The 19,885-nt window shown below is 40.8% G+C and overlaps 4 protein-coding genes across 4 annotated transcripts in view; 2 read left to right on the top strand and 2 right to left on the bottom strand.

Annotated features, from left to right (window-relative positions):
• The window catches only part of LOC145435942 (uncharacterized), a 293,102-nt gene that overhangs the window by 263,668 nt on the left and 9,549 nt on the right, over nt 1-19,885 (top strand). The gene's annotated exons all lie outside the window — the stretch shown is intronic.
• On the bottom strand, nt 619-5,008 carry LOC145435931 (small ribosomal subunit protein uS2-like). The gene is made up of 6 exons (XM_080313199.1): nt 4,867-5,008; nt 4,549-4,697; nt 3,441-3,620; nt 1,992-2,195; nt 1,066-1,242; nt 619-861 (listed from the first exon to the last, which is right to left on the bottom strand). The coding sequence occupies exons 1-6, from the start codon at nt 4,874-4,876 to the stop codon at nt 664-666; spliced, it is 918 nt and encodes a 305-aa protein (XP_080169325.1). The 5' UTR covers nt 4,877-5,008; the 3' UTR covers nt 619-663.
• On the top strand, nt 5,129-12,634 carry LOC145435932 (ATP synthase mitochondrial F1 complex assembly factor 1-like). The gene is made up of 6 exons (XM_080313201.1): nt 5,129-5,365; nt 5,426-5,560; nt 5,702-5,849; nt 8,161-8,322; nt 10,833-10,995; nt 12,409-12,634. Exons 1-6 carry the CDS (start codon nt 5,271-5,273, stop codon nt 12,612-12,614), a joined length of 909 nt encoding a protein of 302 aa, XP_080169327.1. The 5' UTR covers nt 5,129-5,270; the 3' UTR covers nt 12,615-12,634.
• On the bottom strand, nt 17,006-19,093 carry LOC145435930 (uncharacterized). The gene is made up of 2 exons (XM_080313198.1): nt 18,968-19,093; nt 17,006-18,898 (listed from the first exon to the last, which is right to left on the bottom strand). The coding sequence occupies exon 2, from the start codon at nt 18,892-18,894 to the stop codon at nt 17,143-17,145; it is 1,752 nt and encodes a 583-aa protein (XP_080169324.1). The 5' UTR covers nt 18,895-18,898; nt 18,968-19,093; the 3' UTR covers nt 17,006-17,142.

The raw sequence follows: 19,885 nt of genomic DNA, 5'->3' as shown, positions 1-19,885 counted from the left end.
TACAAAATTAATGCCACATACATCTTACCAGAAAATCTACCTTTTGACTTTCAAATAACTCGTAATAGGGATAAAACATCACGTGTAACTATGATTTACAGCCTCTACTTATGTGGGCGTGTTTCTGTCGTTAAGCGATTAGTTTGTCCAACTATATTGCTTGATTTGGCTATGGTACCATCATAGTGTCCTATATGGTGTCGACACAAGCAAATCTCACGGCTCAGTGAAATTGTATCACGTCACAATTTCCAATTGGCTACAGGCAATTTGACGGTCATTTTTGACCGGCTTGCCGAGCATTAAATTTGGTAGAACGGGTATCAATCGAAAGCCGACTCTGCACTGATGACGAAAATATAAATTTTATTCCGCTCGCGGCCCTGGAACCTCCACAATCAGCCTCGAATTTTTCATTGTTATGGAGGTTGGCATTGGGACGCAAAAATGTTTTCTGGCTCTTTTTCTCTTGAGCTACTCTCTCGTTTCACCAGACAGCATTGTTGCGATTCACAAGTGTTGTGTGTTGCTTATAGAAAACACACTTCTGTCTGACTTGCATATATAATACGGTCTGCCTACGCCAGCTACACATTTCAAAACTCTTAACCAAACGGATATTTGAGCCACATTTATTCTGCTACTCATGTTCCACATGACCGATTACTTCCATTCTCCAGTGGCTGTGCCCCAGTCCTGGGTGGCAGCTGGAGCGGGTTGCGTGGCAGCTCCCCAATCGCCGACAGCCTGGCTGGGGTCGGGAGCAGCGGACCAATCCTCTGTGGTGCCAGTCTCAAACCCGGCAGTAGGGGTAGGTACGGCAACCTTTGCGACTGGGGCATCGGCCCATTCATGTTGGTTCTGAAAAAATGGTGAAATGTCACATCAAGTTCAGAAGTAGGGAATTCTTGTGCCGGCATAAGGATGGTGAGAAAGAACATTTATACAATTAGGTAGGATTTCAAAATTATGAGGACAGCATCAAAAATAGAATGCTCCAAGTCAAATTTGGTCAATATTAAGATTTTAAAGGTAAAAAAAATCTGTCAAAGTCTCGAAGCTCACCGTTTCCGCTCCCCAATCTTGTTGGAAATTCTGCTGCGCCTCCGATTCCTTCTGCTGCTCCTTCTCGAGCAGAGCCATCTCGTCCTTCTCGATCTCCTCTTGCTCACGGAAGAAGTACAAATCGCACATCACATCCCATTCCTGGGCGCGCGAGATGGTCCCTCTCAAGCGCAGTACCTGAGAGAAATGCCGATTTTAGCGCAGTTTGATTCGCATAGGCACAGTCTAGGTAGGAAGCACTTTCACCTATACATTTTGACACAGGACAGGTTTCAAACGCTAGAATGGATTCACGATGCAATTTTCAAGAAAAACTTTTCAACCCACCCTAAAAATTGCAAACCCATCTATGTCTATGGGCAGACTTAATACTTATGCTCACAGCTTACCGAACACTGATTTTTTGATGAATACCTTGGTGACAACAGATGATCAACTTTTACTCAGCTCTTATGCATAAATTCGGATACAAAATCTGAAATAAATTTTAGTCTCTACAGGATCTGGACTTGGACAAGAAGTGAATTCCGGGTTGCATATATCTAATCTGCTATCTTCGATAAACAGCAGCCACTGGGCTGCATTTTGAATGATTTCATGGACTGTAGAAATCCGTCCACATATCTAGACACTGTATTCGGCTGTGAGAACAAATTACCATTACGACCAGATCGTCTACAAATGCTGGAGAGTATCAAACAACCTCTTTAGATGTAGTTGTATGAAGAATGTGACTGTATGTGCCAATAATATTCGTTTTCCAGGGCAGCAGTCCTCCGTAGCTAACTGCTACTCCATCAAACAGCTCAGTGAGCAGTTGGGTGACAGACAAAATACACTAATTCAAAAATTCACCTGCTCTAAAACACATGTCGGCGTAAATTCGTTCAACACATTACCGATAGAACAGGACAAAAAATTCCTACCTCGCGGGCGAGGAACCACCACATCAAACCGATCGAGTGCTTCGACTTGTTGTTGCACGGAATGACGATGTCGACGTGACGCAACGGCGAGTCCGTGTTGCAGAACGCAATCACGGGAATGTTTACGTACGCCGACTCGGTGATGGACTGGTGGTCGGCGCGCGGGTCGGTGACAATCAGCAGACGCGGCTCACGGTAAGCAGCCTGAAAATATCAAGCTTTGGTTCATGTCCTCTTCATGGAATCAGACTACTAAGCCTCAGGGGTTTTCTAACACCCTAATTGCCAGTCCAGTTACAGATGTTATCAAGTTTTCCACGTGGCTGGACGAACATGAATTTCTTTCCGAGAGTACAATTTTGGGATATTTTACAACTGGAAATACAGAAATTTAGGATACTGCTAGTCACTGTTCTGATGAGAGAGAATACTAGGAGTCGGTATGTTCAGAGTTTCAGTAGTCTCTCTCTTTGCGATAATGTAGAAGAGACCCTACCAGTTTATACAAAGGAAATGATTAAAACTACTTCAAGTGGAAGCAGAAAATAAGTTCAGAAAAGTACTCCACTTGCGAACAGTAGATACGGATGGACATTTTTTGTAGTTGCATGATGACTGCATTGAAATTTGCAAGATGCACCAACACAGAAAATATATTCAGCTGTCGCGATACGGGGGTATATTTACACGGTTCATGTGACAGTCAGTAATGTAAACAAAGAAAGATATCCTCAATTCATGGTAATAATGCAGATAGTAATGCAGAAAGCAATCTTATCGCGAAATTTGGGCAGCATCTAACAAAAAAAAATTTATTGGAAATGCAAGACTTCATTTCGAAGTATACTCAATACTTCTGGGTTATTGTCAGCAACCAGTAGACAATTCAAAAGAACTTGGTATATAACGAGGTAGGGCAACCCTTAGAATAAGCTTATTACAGACTGATAATAAGCTTATTACAGACTGATAGACATTGCTACAGACCACTCATGATGCTCGTTCGTCATGGCAAGACAATGAAATTTATTCGTCATCGCAAAATTAAGGTAACGAAATACTTCAGTCACGGTAGATAAGATAAGAAAGATACGAGACGTACAAATGTAGATGTACTGAATACACAGTAATATAATGATTCGCCTTCACTTGGCCTATATGCAACATAATTGCTGGAGTAATTCAGGTGATCATCTAGTCTACTGCAGCTGAACGGAGTAATTTGATATATATTTCGCACATTGCGCTACAACAGTGTATTGCAATGGTGTAGATGTAATAAAAGCACAAATTTAGTCAGGACAGTGAATTGCCATAGTCACATAGTGTAGATGTAATACGAGCATAAAGGATCTTCATCAAAACAAAAGATATGTTGGCTGGAACTAGTTCATATTTCAGGAAAGCTGCTATAGCTTTTATACAAAACAACCAGAAAAACCAACAAACCTGAATCTGGTTAGTGAAGGTACCGGGGGTGAAACGTCCCGCCACGGGTATGGCACCGGTAGCGACCGCAAACTTCAAAGCTGCACGTTGGCCGTATTGCCTCGACGAAATCACGCAGATGTCATTGGGGTTTTCGATCGCTACAATGGCGCGAGCGGCCAGCACGAGCTTCTCCCACGTCTACAAAGATTTAAAGATTAGCATAATCCGCCAAAACTATAGTTATTTTCAAAGTAAGGCAAATACTTCAGGCTACATGATATGATTAGGATTTATCATGTTTTGTTTCACAATTCAAATTACCGGGTCAGAAGCAATACCAAGTGTACTCGGCTTTGGTGCGATTGAGTGCATAACAAGGACAGTCGCAACATACATAATAACACTAGTCCGCACATAAAATCAAAACCTATACCTTGATTTAAAATTTCATTATATTTCATACCGGTATTCAACAAAAATTCATATATGTTTACTTAGATTACTTGCAAATTGCAATAATATACCAATTAACAGGAAGAATAACAAGATCAATGCACAAATCTAAAGGCAAGACTTGGGTTTTCTATCATGTATATATGTCGGCTATGTCACCAATGTACGGAGTCCTATTTTACCAAGTATACGAATTACTGATTAATTTAGTGGCAGCAGTGTAGGTAGAGAAGTAATCTGGTTTTGAAAAAAGTTACGGAATTCCACAGATATTGTCTTCAAAGATGAAACGTCACCAATGTTTTCAGCAATCACAGCACCATATAACACAATTTAGTGCTGGAATCGTATAATACGAATTGTTTTGTCATTACAATAAAATAGCATAATTGTGGGTGGGGTGGCTATATGTCATAGACTCGGTTGTGGACAACAATTGTGTGATTACACGTGCCACGGACACTCATTCCATTCTGACACCATGGTAATTATTGCAAATTCATGACAATGCCAATGATAGTGTCATTGTTGCATCCTATGTATCCAGGTAAATTACAAGATCAATACTGTAAAGGCATGCATCATGTCCACCTTAACCAATACTATGATATGATGGAGACTATTCAATAAAATATATAGCATTTAGCATTCCATTCGAGTATCCAAACACTACCTTCTTCAGGTTGATGATGTGCACACCATCGGAACGTGCTTTGTAGATATATTGTTCCATCTGGAAGTCACAGTTCGTGGTTCCAATGTGAGTTGTGGCTGCCAGCATTTTAGATACATCGTCCTCTTTAAGGCTCAGTATATCTAGACCTGAATACAAGGAGGAAGTTACGACTTGTTGACATGTCCGTCAGTCCGTGCAGCGTGCACCACACCATGTCGCTATAGCTCGCTACAAAGACTGCTAAAACACCAAAAAGTCGTAAATTTATCATAAAAATACACGGAATAAGTTTATCCAATTTTAAAACACTCATACCTCCAGACATGTTTCAGTTTCCGCCTATATTTTCAGTTACGAAGGGGTTAACTCGAATTCACGACCGTCGGAGATCGATTCCTGTTGAAAAAGACCGAACGTCACATATTTTCCCTGCACGTGCCGAGATCAAAGGTCATTGGAATCAGTTGATCGAGCAGCTGGAAATAGATTTTGCGCATCGATGCCTCGACTCTGAACTCAACTTTTTTGCGAAAAAAATCAACCGTATTCCGCGATTTTCGTAATAAAACACAATTAAAACCTATCTCAATTATCACAGCACCGACACGTGTACGTTCCACGGTTTATGGATGATATACATCGGCATATCCGGCCTAAATCCCGTTGCAACATAGAGGTCACAGAAAACGTCAATCAAATCGACGTTTCTGTGCGCCAAAATGTTCAGCAATAACCAGAATCAAGACCCAGCAAATGAAATGAATTTGACGAGGCATTCACGACAATTGTTTCCTCTGATATTGGGAAATTCCAGGTAGATTGATATCTTTGCTGGTATTAATATATAGTCTGTTACACTTACGAATATTATTAGAACAGCTATATCCGCCATCAGCGCCAGGCCCATTTCCACGTCTAAAGTTCAATTCACGAAGGAGGAATTGGACATAAAGCTGAACGAAAATCCGTACTACGCAAAATATGCGGAGAAAATACAGAAATTGAAAGAGTAAGTATCAGTTTTTCTGTGATCTGACTTCGTCGCGATGAAGTTGTTGAATTAATTGTTTATTTAAAATAGTAATTTTAGTGTTGGCTGTTGGGTGCACAACAAACATATACCACTATCAATTTATCTTTAAATTTGCAGATCTAATCCAGAAGAATATTCCAAACGTATAGAAGCAATTAAAAAACTGGCTGAAAAGCCCAAAAGCAGTAAGACTTCACAAAAAGATTCAGAGGATGCGAAACCCGCAGTTAAAAAACATAGTGGTGCGGAAACCACCACAAAAAAGGTATGTAGTTTATATCAATAATTTGTATTGATGTTATTTGTGTCGCTGACAGTAAGCTATCATAAATAGTACGGTACACTATTCTTCTAGTTACGGTGCTATAATATAGTACCGGTATGTGAGGGGAGATACCATCAAACTATTCTGCACCTTCAGATTTTCAAAGTAAATCTTTTTCAATCCTTCAAGCCAGATCCTTGCTTAGATGCAACCCCTCTCAGGCTCTCATGAATATATTTTAACTTTCTAGTTTGGCAGACTGCTCAACGCATGTTAACATAATTTCGTTGTAGTTTATGTCATGCAGTGTCTCGGCGCTAAATAGTTTCAAATTTTTACTCCTTTTTATGCATTAACCAGAGATAGCAAAATTAGTCATCGTTGGTACTCAGGTAGATGGTCTAAAATGTACCCAAATAAACATAGATTCAATTGAGGCAGGGTTGTAACCGAGTCACAAGCCCTACTGGAATCTCGGTACATTTTACCTGGTATATCAGGTGAGCAGCGATGATTCTCCAAGTTGAAGTGATATAATAAAAAAATGAAACGTAGTGTGAGCACAAGTCACCTATTCCGTGCAGGGTCACAAGGTTCCGAGTCACAAGTCAATCTCACTGTTATAATTTTGACTCGAGTCATTTTCAATCCACACCCGAGTCAAGTCTGAGTCCCAGTCAGCTAGTTGAGGTTCGAGTCCGAGTCATAGTGTTTTGACTCAAGTCTGAATCAATTTTCAGTTTTCAGTTCAATCCAGTTCAACCCACGTTTTCAACTCTGCTTGGGTGATATAGAATGGCTCGCATTCATAATATCGTAATTTACCTCAGTCTTGACAGTTTCTGGAGACTGGACTGATAGACAAAATACCCATAACGTGGTGACTTTACTATTTTTCAAACAGTCAATGAAATGTCTGGTCTCTGCCGTCCTAGTCTCGAGTCATATGACTATGTTGGAGTCATGCACAATGACTCGAGTACAAGTCGAGTCAATACAGAAATTGACTCGTGTCGAGTCATTTCACGCATTTGAAAATATGACTCGAGTCAAATCGAGTCACCAAAAAATTGCGACTCAAGTCATTAGAACCCTGGATTGAGGATTCGCGTACTTTCAGCAGTTGATCGGAGGAGACTACTTTTTATATTGCAATGTGCATCTTCACGAGTGACACAAAATTATTCATGACACTTCGATGGTGCATGGGCTATTTAGCCCATATTTTGGTATGACGATTTCACCTATAAACGTGATGCAGACATACCACTAAACTATTTTATACTTTTCAAAATCAGAAGGTTTTGAAATAAGTAGTTTTGCCTGAAAAACTGTTACTAGTAATTTGAACTACTTTCTACTTTTCAAAATCCAAAGTTTTGCCTGACAACTGTTCCTATGGAAGTGGCAGTAGTTTTAGATGCATAACCACTTGAGTAAGTATGGAAAACATACTTGAGTGTTCCAATTGCTTTGTTACCAGTGTTGGGATGACTCGAGTCACGTTTTTCGTATGACTTTACTTGTCTTGAGTCACTTTGCTAAAATGACTTGACTTGACGGGACTCGGCGTATCAGAAATGTGGATTGACTCGCGACTCGGAGCAAAATTCACGAGTCAATTTCAAGTCATCAAGTGATCGGTGTTGATAAGAATCACTGTATTTTGCACATGGTCGGATTGTTCACGACGCTGGTGTAACCCGTGAGTTTTACTGAAACTCCATCGTTCTCTCACAAATACATTGATCGCAAACGAAGTGATCTAAGCTTTCAGCTTACGTTGTCGTAAACTAGTAGTCATTTATTAGCAAAATGGCAATTTCTGTTCTATGTTCTTACCTTCTTGTTTTATTGAAATTGAATTCGAATATAGTTCATACAGTCCTCAACTCAACCATTGGCGCAGGCTCGAATTGTATCATATCAATTTGTAAGTCGTTAATGTATTGCATTCGTTTCTCTATCCTCTATTTTGGCTGGTAACTATAAACTGAGGATATGCAATTACTTGTGTAATTAGAGCGATACAGCGCCTTCTTGCGTGTGTATTTAGCACTCATACTTCGAAAGGCAACTTGACTTGAATTGTGACTGGACTTGGGACTTGACTTGACTCGAGTCACCTCCAAAAATCGAGTGACTTGGCTTGACTCGAGTCATCTTCGAAAATCGATTGACTTGACTTGACTCGAGTCAAAATGTGCAATGACTCGAAATGACTCGTGACTCGAAGGTAGTGACTTGATCCCAACACTGTTTGTTATTGAGCACCACTGCCATGAATTAACATTTGTTTGCTGTGAAACAGGGTTTGGATTCTATAATGAAAGTGGAACTCTTGAATGACAAATTGCCGACTGAAATAACGGAACTGTGGAAAAGCTACTACAAGGAGAAGGATGCCGTTTACGCCGTGATCGCCGCCGATTTGTACAAAGAAGTTGCTGTACGGCGGAAAGCCAATCCAATCGTACGTCTTTACTGTGTTTACTGTTGCTTTGGCGATGCTCAGTTCAAGGTAGTCAGTCACCGATTCTATTAGATTGGCAGTACCAGCAATGCCGGAAACTTTATCACTTCTTCGACACAAATAACTACTAGGGTGAAGTGAAAAAAAAAATTGACATTCAAAAAGTGCCTTTTTGATATTTGATCCCAAATCTCAAATGAATTACTTCTATCATGATTTCAGGTTTCTGCACCCTCTAGTGGCCGTGGTATTTCACCGAACGCGACGGAAATAGCTAATTTTGCCATATCCTAATAACCGCTTATGCTAGAAAGCTAGTTTTGGGCTTGAAAGCTGCGGAAGCAACATGTTTCTATCTCACTCCCATTGGTCTTTGTCTTGAATATTTACAGAAAAAAAAGTGACAAGCAAATTATTGATTTTTAGACCCCCCTTAAAAATGTCGGTTGGTTTTACCAAGTTTGCAATGCCAAGTGTCTACATTGCTGCTTTCACAATAAAATCTTGTTTGGCGGGACCGATCTATTAATTTTTCTATCAATCTACCATAATTTTGATGAGGAAGAGAGAATGATTGAACTTTCGCCACATTGCATCATTGAAAACCTCTATGTTATGGACTTGGTGGAACCACGCTAGGGCCATTGTTATGGTCATTGTGCTGCGTCGCTGCGATTGTTTAGAACAATGCCGATTTTCAGACTTTGAGGTGTATTTCAAGGGAGTTCCATTGCCCAGATTGGATTTTAATGTATACCTTCGGAATCGGTGCGACAGTAGCTTTCCAATAAGATAAACTTTATATTGAATTTAAGCACGCGGGTCGTCAGCTATGGGTTAGCAATTATGTTGCGTTCAGATTGCTGAGCAGTAATTTCCTCCGGGCAAGCAAGCGTGACGACGGGTGTTGCGTATCTATCCGTAAGTTAGTTATCTATACTAAAACACTGAGTCGAACGACGGAATAAGTTGTCAAATGCCTATGCTCCCTTTGTGTCAGTCGTAATCTGGCGTTAACTCTGTGTATATGTTGTGAGGAACACAACAGATTTAAATGTAATCGCGGACATTAGAATTTGGTCCTTTATTCTTCAATCCCGATTAGGGTTTCTATGTCTATCTTGGACCTTATGAGTCAGAAGTAGTGCGACCAAATGTATTTTAATTGTACTTGTTACTATTATATTATCCATGTGACTTGCATATGACAGTTTCGCTTTGACTTTTTCGCTTCTGCGAAGAACAACTTTTTGGTTCATTTTTCCATAAAAATTGGAAGTCAGTGTCACCAATTTGTCCCTGATCGTGATTATATAACACCGCGGTAGGATGATCATAATGTGTCCTATAATCTTGACATTTGCTGCAGCCTTGTGGGAAGTATTTCTTACTATAAGATTTCAACATTTGTTAGCAATGTGCTGGATAACACAGGCCTTTTTCTATCTACTCAGAATTGCTTCAAGGGCCGGATGAAATCGTCTGGCGGGCAGGATGCGGCCCGCGGTCCGTATGTTTGACACCCCTGATCTAGAAGTACATAAGTACACACATAAGAACAGGTCCAGAATTTCATAAATTCTATAGCTCATTTACTGCAACTGATTCACTTTTTGAACAATCTAGGCCTATCCTTTGTTGTAGAGTTGGACAGGAAGATACCCTTTTCACCAAGCTGATATCATAAAAGTTTGTGATGATTTAATATGATGAAAGTTCAATCATTTTCTCTACTAATCATAATTATGCTAGGTTGGTATAAAAATCAACTCATGGATCCGCCAAACAAGATTTTGTTGTTAAAGCAGCAAAGTAACAAATTGTAACATGCAAATTGGCATTGCAATTTTGATAAAAACACAACTGACATTTCAATGCCGGTCTAGAAATCAATAATTTGCTTGTACCTTATTTTCTGTACATTTTCAAGACATGGAAGTGAGATAGAAACATGTTGCTTATGCAGCTTTTCAGCCCAAAACCAGCTTTCTAGGATTAGCGATTATCAAGATATGGCAAAATTAGCTATTTTTGGATCATTCGGGGAAATTGCATGGCCACTAGAGGATGCAGGAACCTGAAATGATGTTAAAAGTAATTCATTTGAGATTTGGGATCAAATATCAAAGGCACTTTTTGACATTCAAATTTTTCTAACCTAACAACTGCGCCATGTTCTCTGCAACCTTCTATCGTAGGGTTTTTAACAGGGTTGTAACCAAATCACAAGATTCCAAGCCACGGGGTATTCTCACTTTTATAGTATCGACTCGAGTTAAGTTGCGTCATTTTCAATTCACCACTGGCTCACGTCCAAGTCAGTGATTAGAGTGTCGATTCCGAGTCATTTTGTTCAATGTTCGGTTTTGAGACCATGATGGGAAGTGTTTTGTTTAGTCACGAGCTTCTCAATTTGCAAGCTTATGCGGTCTACGATTTTGCGAAAATAACCCTCAACATTTTATATGTTTTTTGAATTATCAGTCTAAATACGATGTTATTCTGTTCAGTTCATATACCCGTTACCTCGCAAGGATGGCTATGAGATGTTTTTGGGGCAATTCTCGGAAGACGACTGCCACTTCACCTCCCTCACGCAGTACCAGAAGCATCAGGAGAACGCACCAGTGCAACTCGTCATTAATCACTACACAGATCTGATTGAAAGCAAAGGTGCTGTACCCAATCGATACTTCTGAATTCTGTGCTGGATTGCTACTTCTGAAATCGCGAGATGCATCTTCGCAACCAACGCAAAATGACCGTCGACAAGAAATAAATATAATCTCCGAATATAATTTCAGTTTTGTGATACTGGAGCTATTTCACTCATAAAACTTTCCCAAACTGCTTTCTAAAGAGCTTCGTGGAGGTACAGAACTTCGATATACAATTGAATAATAGACTATATTCATGTTGAAATGAACCCGAATATTGTCGGCTGATACTCGTCTGGGGTAATCAATGGCTGCTTTGTAAATTAACTAGATGTAGCGTCACAATCTTTTAAAAATAAAACATTAACTTAGTGACAGTAGAGTAAATAACTGCAATATATGTTGCAAGCTGTATTATATAGCGCCAAAATTTGAAGAAATAGTAATTCGTGTATTGTAAACAGAGCAAACTTTCTTCCTGGGACAGATAGAAACATGATGTTTAGGCAGCTTTTGAGCTATATATCATGACTCTACGGCCAGTGGTAGAGTAAATAACTGCACTTTATGTTGCAAGCTATATTGTATGCCAAAATTTGAAAAAAAATAGTCATTTGTTGGCTATAACTCGTGTATTGTAAATAGAGCAAACTTTCTTCCTGGGACTGATAGAAACATGACGTTTTGGCAGCTTTTGAGCTATATGTCATGACTCTACGACCAGTGGTTGCCAAGATTGGCGATTTCACCCCCTCACGCGCAGAAATTGGGGGGTTGCTGGCTTTAAAATTGGGGCGACCGCCCAAAGTAAATTTTTTAATGAAGTTTTAGGTCATTTGTTGTGATTTACTGACCCCGTTTTATTGCAATTTGAACATAAATCCACCCTGTTAATCAACAGCAACCTGTATAGAATTGGAACTGCTTTCTACTTATCAAAAGCCGAAAGTGTGAAAATTAAGTTTCACATAACAAACGTTGAGTAAAAGCAGCTTTAGTCTAAGAACGTAACGGTTTGAGTAAGCAGTACAAGAAGGCGGAAACTATGTGAGGAAAACTGGAAGTTCAAGATAGTGTAATGGTCAAGCGTCCAGATTCTTGATCGGTGTGTCGTGGGTTCACTCCCCAGCCGGGTCGGACCAAAGACCTGATTAGTAACACTGGTATCCGTCACTTCCCCGCTTGGCGCTCAGCATTACTGGGATAGCATGGAGGGGTGGTGCATGACTTAGATAGCATTACAAGGCTATTTCTGCACCTTCCTTGTCCAGCGGCATATGCACATCATGCACTCACGGTATGCATATGTACAAATCGTGTGTATCTATATCATTGAGTCGGTGTATATGCCGGCAAAAAACATGGAGGACAAAAATAAAGAACACATTTCCTTTGTTAAAGAACACCACTTATCGACTCCATTTTCCAGGGCTAGTCCTGATGTCGGGTCGGCCGATGGACGAAAGTCTGGACGTCATGGACGCGCAGCTGCTTGCCTATCAAATGCAGTACTTTTACAACGAGGAAAACTATCGGATTGTCGAGGAATTCAATAAGACCCCGAACAATTTTGACTTTCGCAAAATCATCGACTGCGTAGGCAAACAACTTTTGGAACAGCAGAGGAAAACGTAATACAATATGTCGCGATCTGAGTGTTGGTTTTGCAGTGCAGTTATGTTAAGAGACGAGGTTTTTTGATGGATGTGGAGAACAGGGGTCTGATTCTAAATTTTCAATTACCGACAAGATAGCGTAATGGTTAAGGATAGCATGGAGGGGTGGTGCATGACTTAGAAAGCCGTGAAGGCTATATCTGCACTTCCTTGTCCAGCGGCATATGCACATTAGGGCTGTTCAAAAATAACTTTTTTCCCCCAATTCAAGCCGGTCCCCTCTTAAATCGTCAGGTTGCAGTAGAAAACCTTGCTCACCAAATTTCACTCGATTCCAACCAGTAAAGGCCTCCGCAGACCCAATTAAAATTTTTAATTTATTATGGAAAATTAAAAAAAAAAAATTTCCAAATTTTTCTGCCAACCCCATGAAATTGTTGAGCTGTCTTCAAAGACGTTGCAAAACAAATTTGAGTCAATTCCGACTAGTAGAAGCGGAGTTATGTAAGTTTTACGTTGATAAATCGCGGATTATCACCGATCAAGGATAATCCGAGGATTATCATCGAAAAACTCACATAACGCCGCTTCCTTCCTTTTTCTAATTCAGGAGAGTGACTTTCAAACGGAGTTAGTAGGCATTTCTACTTAGTAGAAGTTGTAGTGATACCGTAGAGCAGGCGTCAGCAATTACTTTTCTCGGCGGGCCAAATGTGAAGCAGAAAGTACGATGGCGGGTCGGGACAAAAGTTTAGACTTTGTGCCGCGGCGTGCAGTTTTCATTCGAACTTGAAAGAACTGAATTACATAAACACATTTTGCTAAGTGGATACGGTAATATTAGGCTGCGTCGGTAGCTCTGTGTGACTAGGTAAGATAGCCTTGTTGTTTTGCTGGCTTCGCTGGCAGATCCGCATCAGCCGAGTGCATGTATTCATCGCATGATTTTTCTCATAATGTAGAAATCAGCAATTTAACAATTTTGCATTAGAGGTGAATCTAACGTGGGGTTACCATACGTCCACTTTCAAGGGGATTGGTCCTCTTTTTTACTTTTTGAAAGTGTCCTCTGAGGACGCTCTAATGTCCTCTTTTTTCAGAATTTTGGTTAAATGCAGGGCCAAATTCGACTGAAATACCGTAAATCAGCACTGAAGTACCGCTCCGACGGTTATTTCGGAAGCTGAGTCGTAAAGTTGACTAGTTTTTTTTTAGTCAACCACCGGAGAATGTGGAAGAAAAACTGTATTTCGGGAGTTGAACTGGAAAGTTGACCTTTTTTTAGTCAGGGCCGACCACAATGTGGGGAAAATTTACCATTTGTTCAGGATTTTACTCCGGTTTTGCAAGTCTTAAAATTTTGAAAAAGTGTCCTCTTCACACTTTCCAAAATATGGTAACCCTAATCCAGTGGTTCCCAACAGGGGAGGAATTCCCCCCTTGGGGGGAATTTTGCTATTTTTAGGGAGGAATTCCACTTTAGAATTGTAACGGATTTCCCAAATTGTTCATGCTCGAACTGTCATGTAGTCAACCAGTTATATCCGAACATGCTCCTTATGGCTGTTTTTATTTGCTGAAAGTATGTTCAAATGCTATTTGAAATCTCTTTTTCACAGACAAATTCCCCCACCCTTTTTTAACTAGTTCAGATGTGCTGCAGTTCGCAAGGCAATTTTGCAGGCCAGCGACGGCTTCTCAATCAAATATATCCTAAGCGAGTAAATGTCGTGCCGAATCTATCACAACAAGGCCTCTAGTGAAAGTATTTATCTTATATTTTCAAGTCAACATTTTCTGACAGTGACTAAATATTCCAACGTCATCGATGCAAGTCAAAGAGATCGCCAGCCTTGCTTTATTTTTAGAGAACAGCTACCCAATCGAAACAAGACATGGTAAACTTGGTGCAATGTTGCCGAAACGTAATGGGTGTCCTAAATTTCAATGAGCTCCAGCAGGGAATTTGATCATGTGTATGTTATATATCAGGGCTGTAACCCAGTCACGAGGCTCCGAGTCACAAGTCAATCTCACTTTCATAGTTTTGACTCGAGTCAAGTCGAGTCATTTTCAATTCACCATTGAGTCAAGTCCGAGTCCAAGTCACCGAGCAGACGGTCGAGTCCGATTCATGGTATTATGACTCGAGTACGAGTCCAAGTCACACTCAAGTCAACACTGTTTGGTGATATTGAATGATTTGGATTTATGATATACTAATTGTCTTCACTTTGCACAGTTTCTTGTCGCATTGTCAAGTACCAAGATCAATAGACGAAATTCCAACAGGGTGGTCACTTTACTGTTCTTCGACATTACAATGAAATGTCGGTCTTGGCCGTTTTATAGTCTTGAGTCATATGGCTTGGTTCGAGTCATGCACAATGACTCGAGTCCAAGTCGAGTCAATACCCAGATTGTCTCGAGTCGAGTCGAGTCGTTTCCGTATTTTGAGAATATGACTCGAGTCAAGTCGAGTTATTAGAAAATGGTGACTCGAGTCAAACTCGAGTCTGGTAAACCCTGTTATATATGAAAGTACCACTATTGTTGGCCAAATTCATACGCAAACTTGAGAAAAAAATCGCGAGACCAGTAAATTTATTGATACTGATTTTTCACAGCAGTTATATTAGCGATTGGTGCATGGTAAGCCGAAAACACAAATGGAAGTGTGGTGGTCTGTTGAGTCAAGCCTTCCAGAATTTGTGTGATTGGAACCAAGACCATGGTTTTTGGAGGTCTACAAAGTGTTATTACAGCACTGCTAGAAACAAACACTCGGTACCGCCCGTCTTATTCTCTCAGTCAACAGGTGTTTGCGCGGTAAAAATTACCATTTTTAATCATCGGGCAGATTTATCCTAAGGGGGGAATTTTGGCTAAAATTTCGGCCAAGGGAGGCACGAGATGAAAAAGGTTGGGAACCACTGCCCTAATCTGATATGAATGAATATTCTCAGATCGGACAGTCTTACGCGTCGTGGTAGATCTCGTAGTGCGAGAGCCTGATAACGAACACTCCACCAAGCACGCTACCAGTTCAGCGCGATTGGGTACCGGAATTTGTGATTGTAATGAAGTTTGGTACTGGGGCATAAGATGCCGCAGCCTAGCAGCAATTGGCCTTTGATCATATGGCAAGAATGACGTAACCTCATCTCGTTGACCTTTGCTTGTGCTTTGTTATTTATACTCCGACCTACAGTTACATCATAACCCGCTCTGCTCTGACCTGTTGCACGCTATCAATTGAATCAGGTATGAGTCCCGTGACGAATAGAAAATATCACTTTTAAATATTAAAACAATGACAAAGGCACATATAACAAATAAAATCAATCAATATAAATGACAAGATCACAGCTAATAAAGAAAAACAAGTAACACAGGGATGAATCTAACAGTAGACCTGTTCAAAAAAAACTTTCCTCAGATTTTAATGGCTACCTACTTCATAAAATTGTTAGGTTGGTGAAAACAACGCTGCACACCAACTTTGGCTCAACACCAACCAGTAGAAGCGATTTTCTTGCAGTAGAAAGTCTTGAATTTATCATTAAAAAAACAAAAAAATTAATTTTCAAATTTTTTCTGACAACCCCATAACATTGTTAGGTTATCAGTAGAGATGATGCATATCAAATTTGGCTCAATTCCAACCACTAGAAGCGAAGTTATTGCAGCAGAAAAATTTACAATTCCATGATTTTATAATAAATAATTTTTCAAGAGTTAGCCACCGTAAATACTATTTTATTCAATTCCAAATTTTTCTACTGCAATAGCTTCGCTTCTAGTGGTTGGAATTGAGCCAAAATTAGTGTGGATCAAGTGAAAAAATTGTTATGAAAAATTTCTTTTGTTTTTCAAAGGGGCACTGCACTCTAAAAATGATGTGGTCTCATTAAAGGGCAAAACGAAAAATAAATTTCGGCCACAGCCGTTTTTTTTCGGAACGTCACCGTGATGGAGTTGCAATTTATTGAAATTTCCACAAGAACTTCACGCTAAGATCAAACTTTATATAGTTGTCAGCCGATGTTATGAAGGAAATATGTCGTGCACGACAAGGTCTTTTAGACACCAAGTTCATCGGTAGATGCCAGGCCTAGTGTATTCTATTTATTCAGGACAGAAATCGATCGTGTCTGGCAATGTTTTATACATGAGAACAGGACACCTTGGCGTGTATGAGATATTTCCTTCATAACATCGGCTAACAACTATATAAAGTTCGATCTTCGCATGAATGCTGGAGCTTGAAGTTTTTGTGGAAATTTCAATAAGTTGCAGCTCCATTACGTCGGCGTTCTGAAAAAAACGGCTGTGGCCCAAAAATTTTTTCGCTTTGCCCTTCAATTTGAGACCACATCATTTTTAGAGTGCAAGAAAAATCGCTTCTACTGGTTGGAATTGAGTCAAAGTTGGTGTGCAGCGTTGTTTTCACCAACCTAACAATTTTATCAAGTAGCCAGTGAAATTTGATTAAAAAGTTTTTTTTTTGAACAGCTCTAATCAGCAGGGACAACAAAATCAGAAAATCAGGATTGTTCGTCATAAATAGGTCCAATAATCCCGGAAAGGTCTTTGAGTAGTCGCCGAGGGGTCTTCCTGCCTTTCTTAAATTGCTTCCAGAGTTCATATATTTGGCCATCGATCAACCGACACTCCTTGCGCCGCTGTTTCCTGGTCTTGGCATCAGACAGATGTGTCACGTGTTCGTATGAAAAAGACGCTTCCTCATTCAAGAGAAGAATGAGGCTGTGCATTGACATTTGGCGCCGTCGTCGTGCGTTCAGCAGAGTGTGGCACACCTCGGCGTCATTTTTGGTGCGGATCGCAGTTCGGTAAACGCTCCAATTATGCGGCTTCCAATTTATGGACGTTATCCAAGCGCTCTGCATGTAGTCGAACAATGGTTCCAGTTTGGGGTCGGTGTGCTTGCGCCGCAGTCTTGAAAAACTCGGCTCTATGAGTTCCGCGGGCATATAGCACAGACTCATCAACCGCCTGATAACAGCACGAGTGGCTTTCTTCGCATGGTAATATTTCAAAAGCCTCAACTCCTTCATTTTACGGAAAACACATTGTGTGAAGTGGATGGAACAGCCCTTCACGTCAACCCCAGGAAGCGTACCAGCCAACGACTCCCAAATTGCCAAATCGAAGTCACATACCACTCTCTTCACTCGGCATTCGCCTACCGCATTAACAGCTTTATTTAGGACAGCGACATAGTCTGCTTTCTGTGTTCGAGACATCAGGGCAAATAATAGAGGTATTTGCTTTGTTGCATCACCAGATCGAATGAACGCATGGATTGAGAAAAGTTGGCTGACAGGTTTTCTCACGACTTTCAATGTTACATCCACAAACCACGTTTCTGAATGTTTTAATACGTTTATCTGCTGCTCGGATGCAAATAAGAGGTGACGGGCCCCTTCCAGTATAACATCTCCAAGCAGAAAAGTTGAAGGGATGCTGTTCAAATCAAGTTCGAAGTCTAGTGTCGTCGGTGCCTGCGGCCTTGAACTTGCACGTGCACAGTTGGTGTTACCGGTCATATTGTCAATAGGTGTCAATCCTGGCCCAGAGCGCTTATTACTGAGCAGCGGCTTGCTGGAGACGGCTTGAGCAACCCGTGCAGCGGACTCAAAAGGATTATTCATAGCTGTGGACTTTGTCTCTTTAGAAGTCAAGGCGCTCTTATAGACGCCGGGAACTCCAGGGTGATTGTGATGATGCTTGCCGGTCCTAAAATTGGCACCATACTCTTTCACCGTTGCCGGGCATGGTGCTTTTTTGGGGCGATTCTTGCACTTCCAAGTAATTGAGCCATCCTTGTTTCTACGGTTCCTGGTGTAAAAAAAGCCCAGACCGTCGAACAGTATATCACATCCTCTTTCCGACACACCCTCCAATATATCATACGTTGGCTGGGCCGAGAAAGACACTTCAGAAATCGAGGCACTCTTAGTTTTATATACGCCAAGAGCTCCAGGGTGATTGTGATGACGCTTGCCCTTTGTAAAATTGGCGTCACACTGTTTCACCGTTGCCCGGCATACCGGTAGTGGTGGTTTTGAGCGAGCATAGCACCTCCAAAGAGCTGTGCCATCCTTGTTCATTTTCACCCTGTTGTAAGAATAACCCTGACCGTCACACAGCGTATCACGTCCTTTTTTCGACGAACCCTCCACTATAACATATGTTGGCTGGTCCGAGCAAGATTTTTCAAAAGTGATCTGAGCAGCGGAAGGCCGTCTCGGACACCGATGGTTCAACGACATCATCTTCCTGCAATTAAAATATTTAAAATTTGATCACGTCCGATGTCTGACTGCATAGAAGCATTGTTCGACTTACGTGGTTGTGAAACGGCACTGCTCGAGTTGCGTCGCAGACGCGTGCCCCTTCGAATGCACCCTCCGTAAGTTGCGCACCAGCTACGAGATGGAGGCGGTGGCTATATAAATAACGATTAAAGCCTAATCACGGAAAGCAGGTTGATTGATACAGAGTACTCGGCGCTTCTTAGTTTTGCTATCGAATGTCAGCATGGAATGGAACGGCAACGACGGATTTCCCGGCTTCGTTCCACTCCGCTGAGGCTGTTCTCAGAATTGTTTTGCGACCAGGGATGTCACTGGGATATTTCGGAAAAACCCAGATTTGGACGCTAAATAAACCCAGATCCTATATTTTACTCAAACTTCTACGCGATAGCTGTGAAACTGGGATCTGACATGAAAAATTGCCGTGGGGTTACATTTAAAACAAAAATCAATGTTTTTTATTGTTTTTTAAGTCATGACGTCACGAATATTGTGACGTACTAGTCGATAGACATTGACAATTGAATATATAGGGTAACTATAGCTCCATTGACGAAATATTTGAATTACTGCTGTTGAACCGACTATTTTGAGGGCTCCAACCATCCCATATATCAGGGGCAGGCAACATACATCCGGCCCGCGGTCAGTTTGAGTCTCGAGTCATATGACTTGGTTCGAGTCATGCGCAATGACTCGAGTCCAAGTCGAGTCAATACACAGATTGACTCGAGTCGAGTCATCTCCGTATTTTGAGAAAATGACTCAAGTGAAGTCGAGTCATCAAAAAATCGTGACTCGAGTCGAGTCATGACTCGGTTCTTTACAACCCTGATATCTGGTATATTCGAATACTGATGAAAGATTCCAATTTTCACATTAGGAAGGAGTTCACTGCATGTAATTTCGCCTAAGATGTAGTAAATAAAACTTTTTAGATGATTAAAAA

This window comes from Botryllus schlosseri, chromosome 3, assembly GCF_051294905.1.
Source record: "Botryllus schlosseri isolate E-star chromosome 3, Bs_hap1, whole genome shotgun sequence".
Lineage (NCBI taxonomy): Eukaryota > Metazoa > Chordata > Ascidiacea > Stolidobranchia > Styelidae > Botryllus > Botryllus schlosseri.
Note: the sequence above shows the minus strand (reverse complement) of the source record. Positions and strands in the feature narration are given on the sequence as shown.

Excerpts from the sequence above, each read along its gene's own strand:
- LOC145435931 (XM_080313199.1), bottom strand. Across the intron at positions 3,621-4,548 it reads ACATCATCAACCTGAAGAAG|ACGTGGGAGAAGCTCGTGCT; the intron begins GTAGTGTTTGGA and ends AAATCTTTGTAG. Across the intron at positions 862-1,065 it reads AAGATTGGGGAGCGGAAACG|AACCAACATGAATGGGCCGA; the intron begins GTGAGCTTCGAG and ends CCATTTTTTCAG.
- LOC145435932 (XM_080313201.1), top strand. The coding sequence starts at position 5,271 with ATGTTCAGCAATAACCAGAATCAAGACCCAGCAAATGAAATGAATTTG. Across the intron at positions 5,366-5,425 it reads CTGATATTGGGAAATTCCAG|AACAGCTATATCCGCCATCA; the intron begins GTAGATTGATAT and ends GAATATTATTAG. Across the intron at positions 8,323-10,832 it reads GGCGGAAAGCCAATCCAATC|TTCATATACCCGTTACCTCG; the intron begins GTACGTCTTTAC and ends TATTCTGTTCAG.
- LOC145435930 (XM_080313198.1), bottom strand. The coding sequence starts at position 18,894 with ATGATGTCGTTGAACCATCGGTGTCCGAGACGGCCTTCCGCTGCTCAG.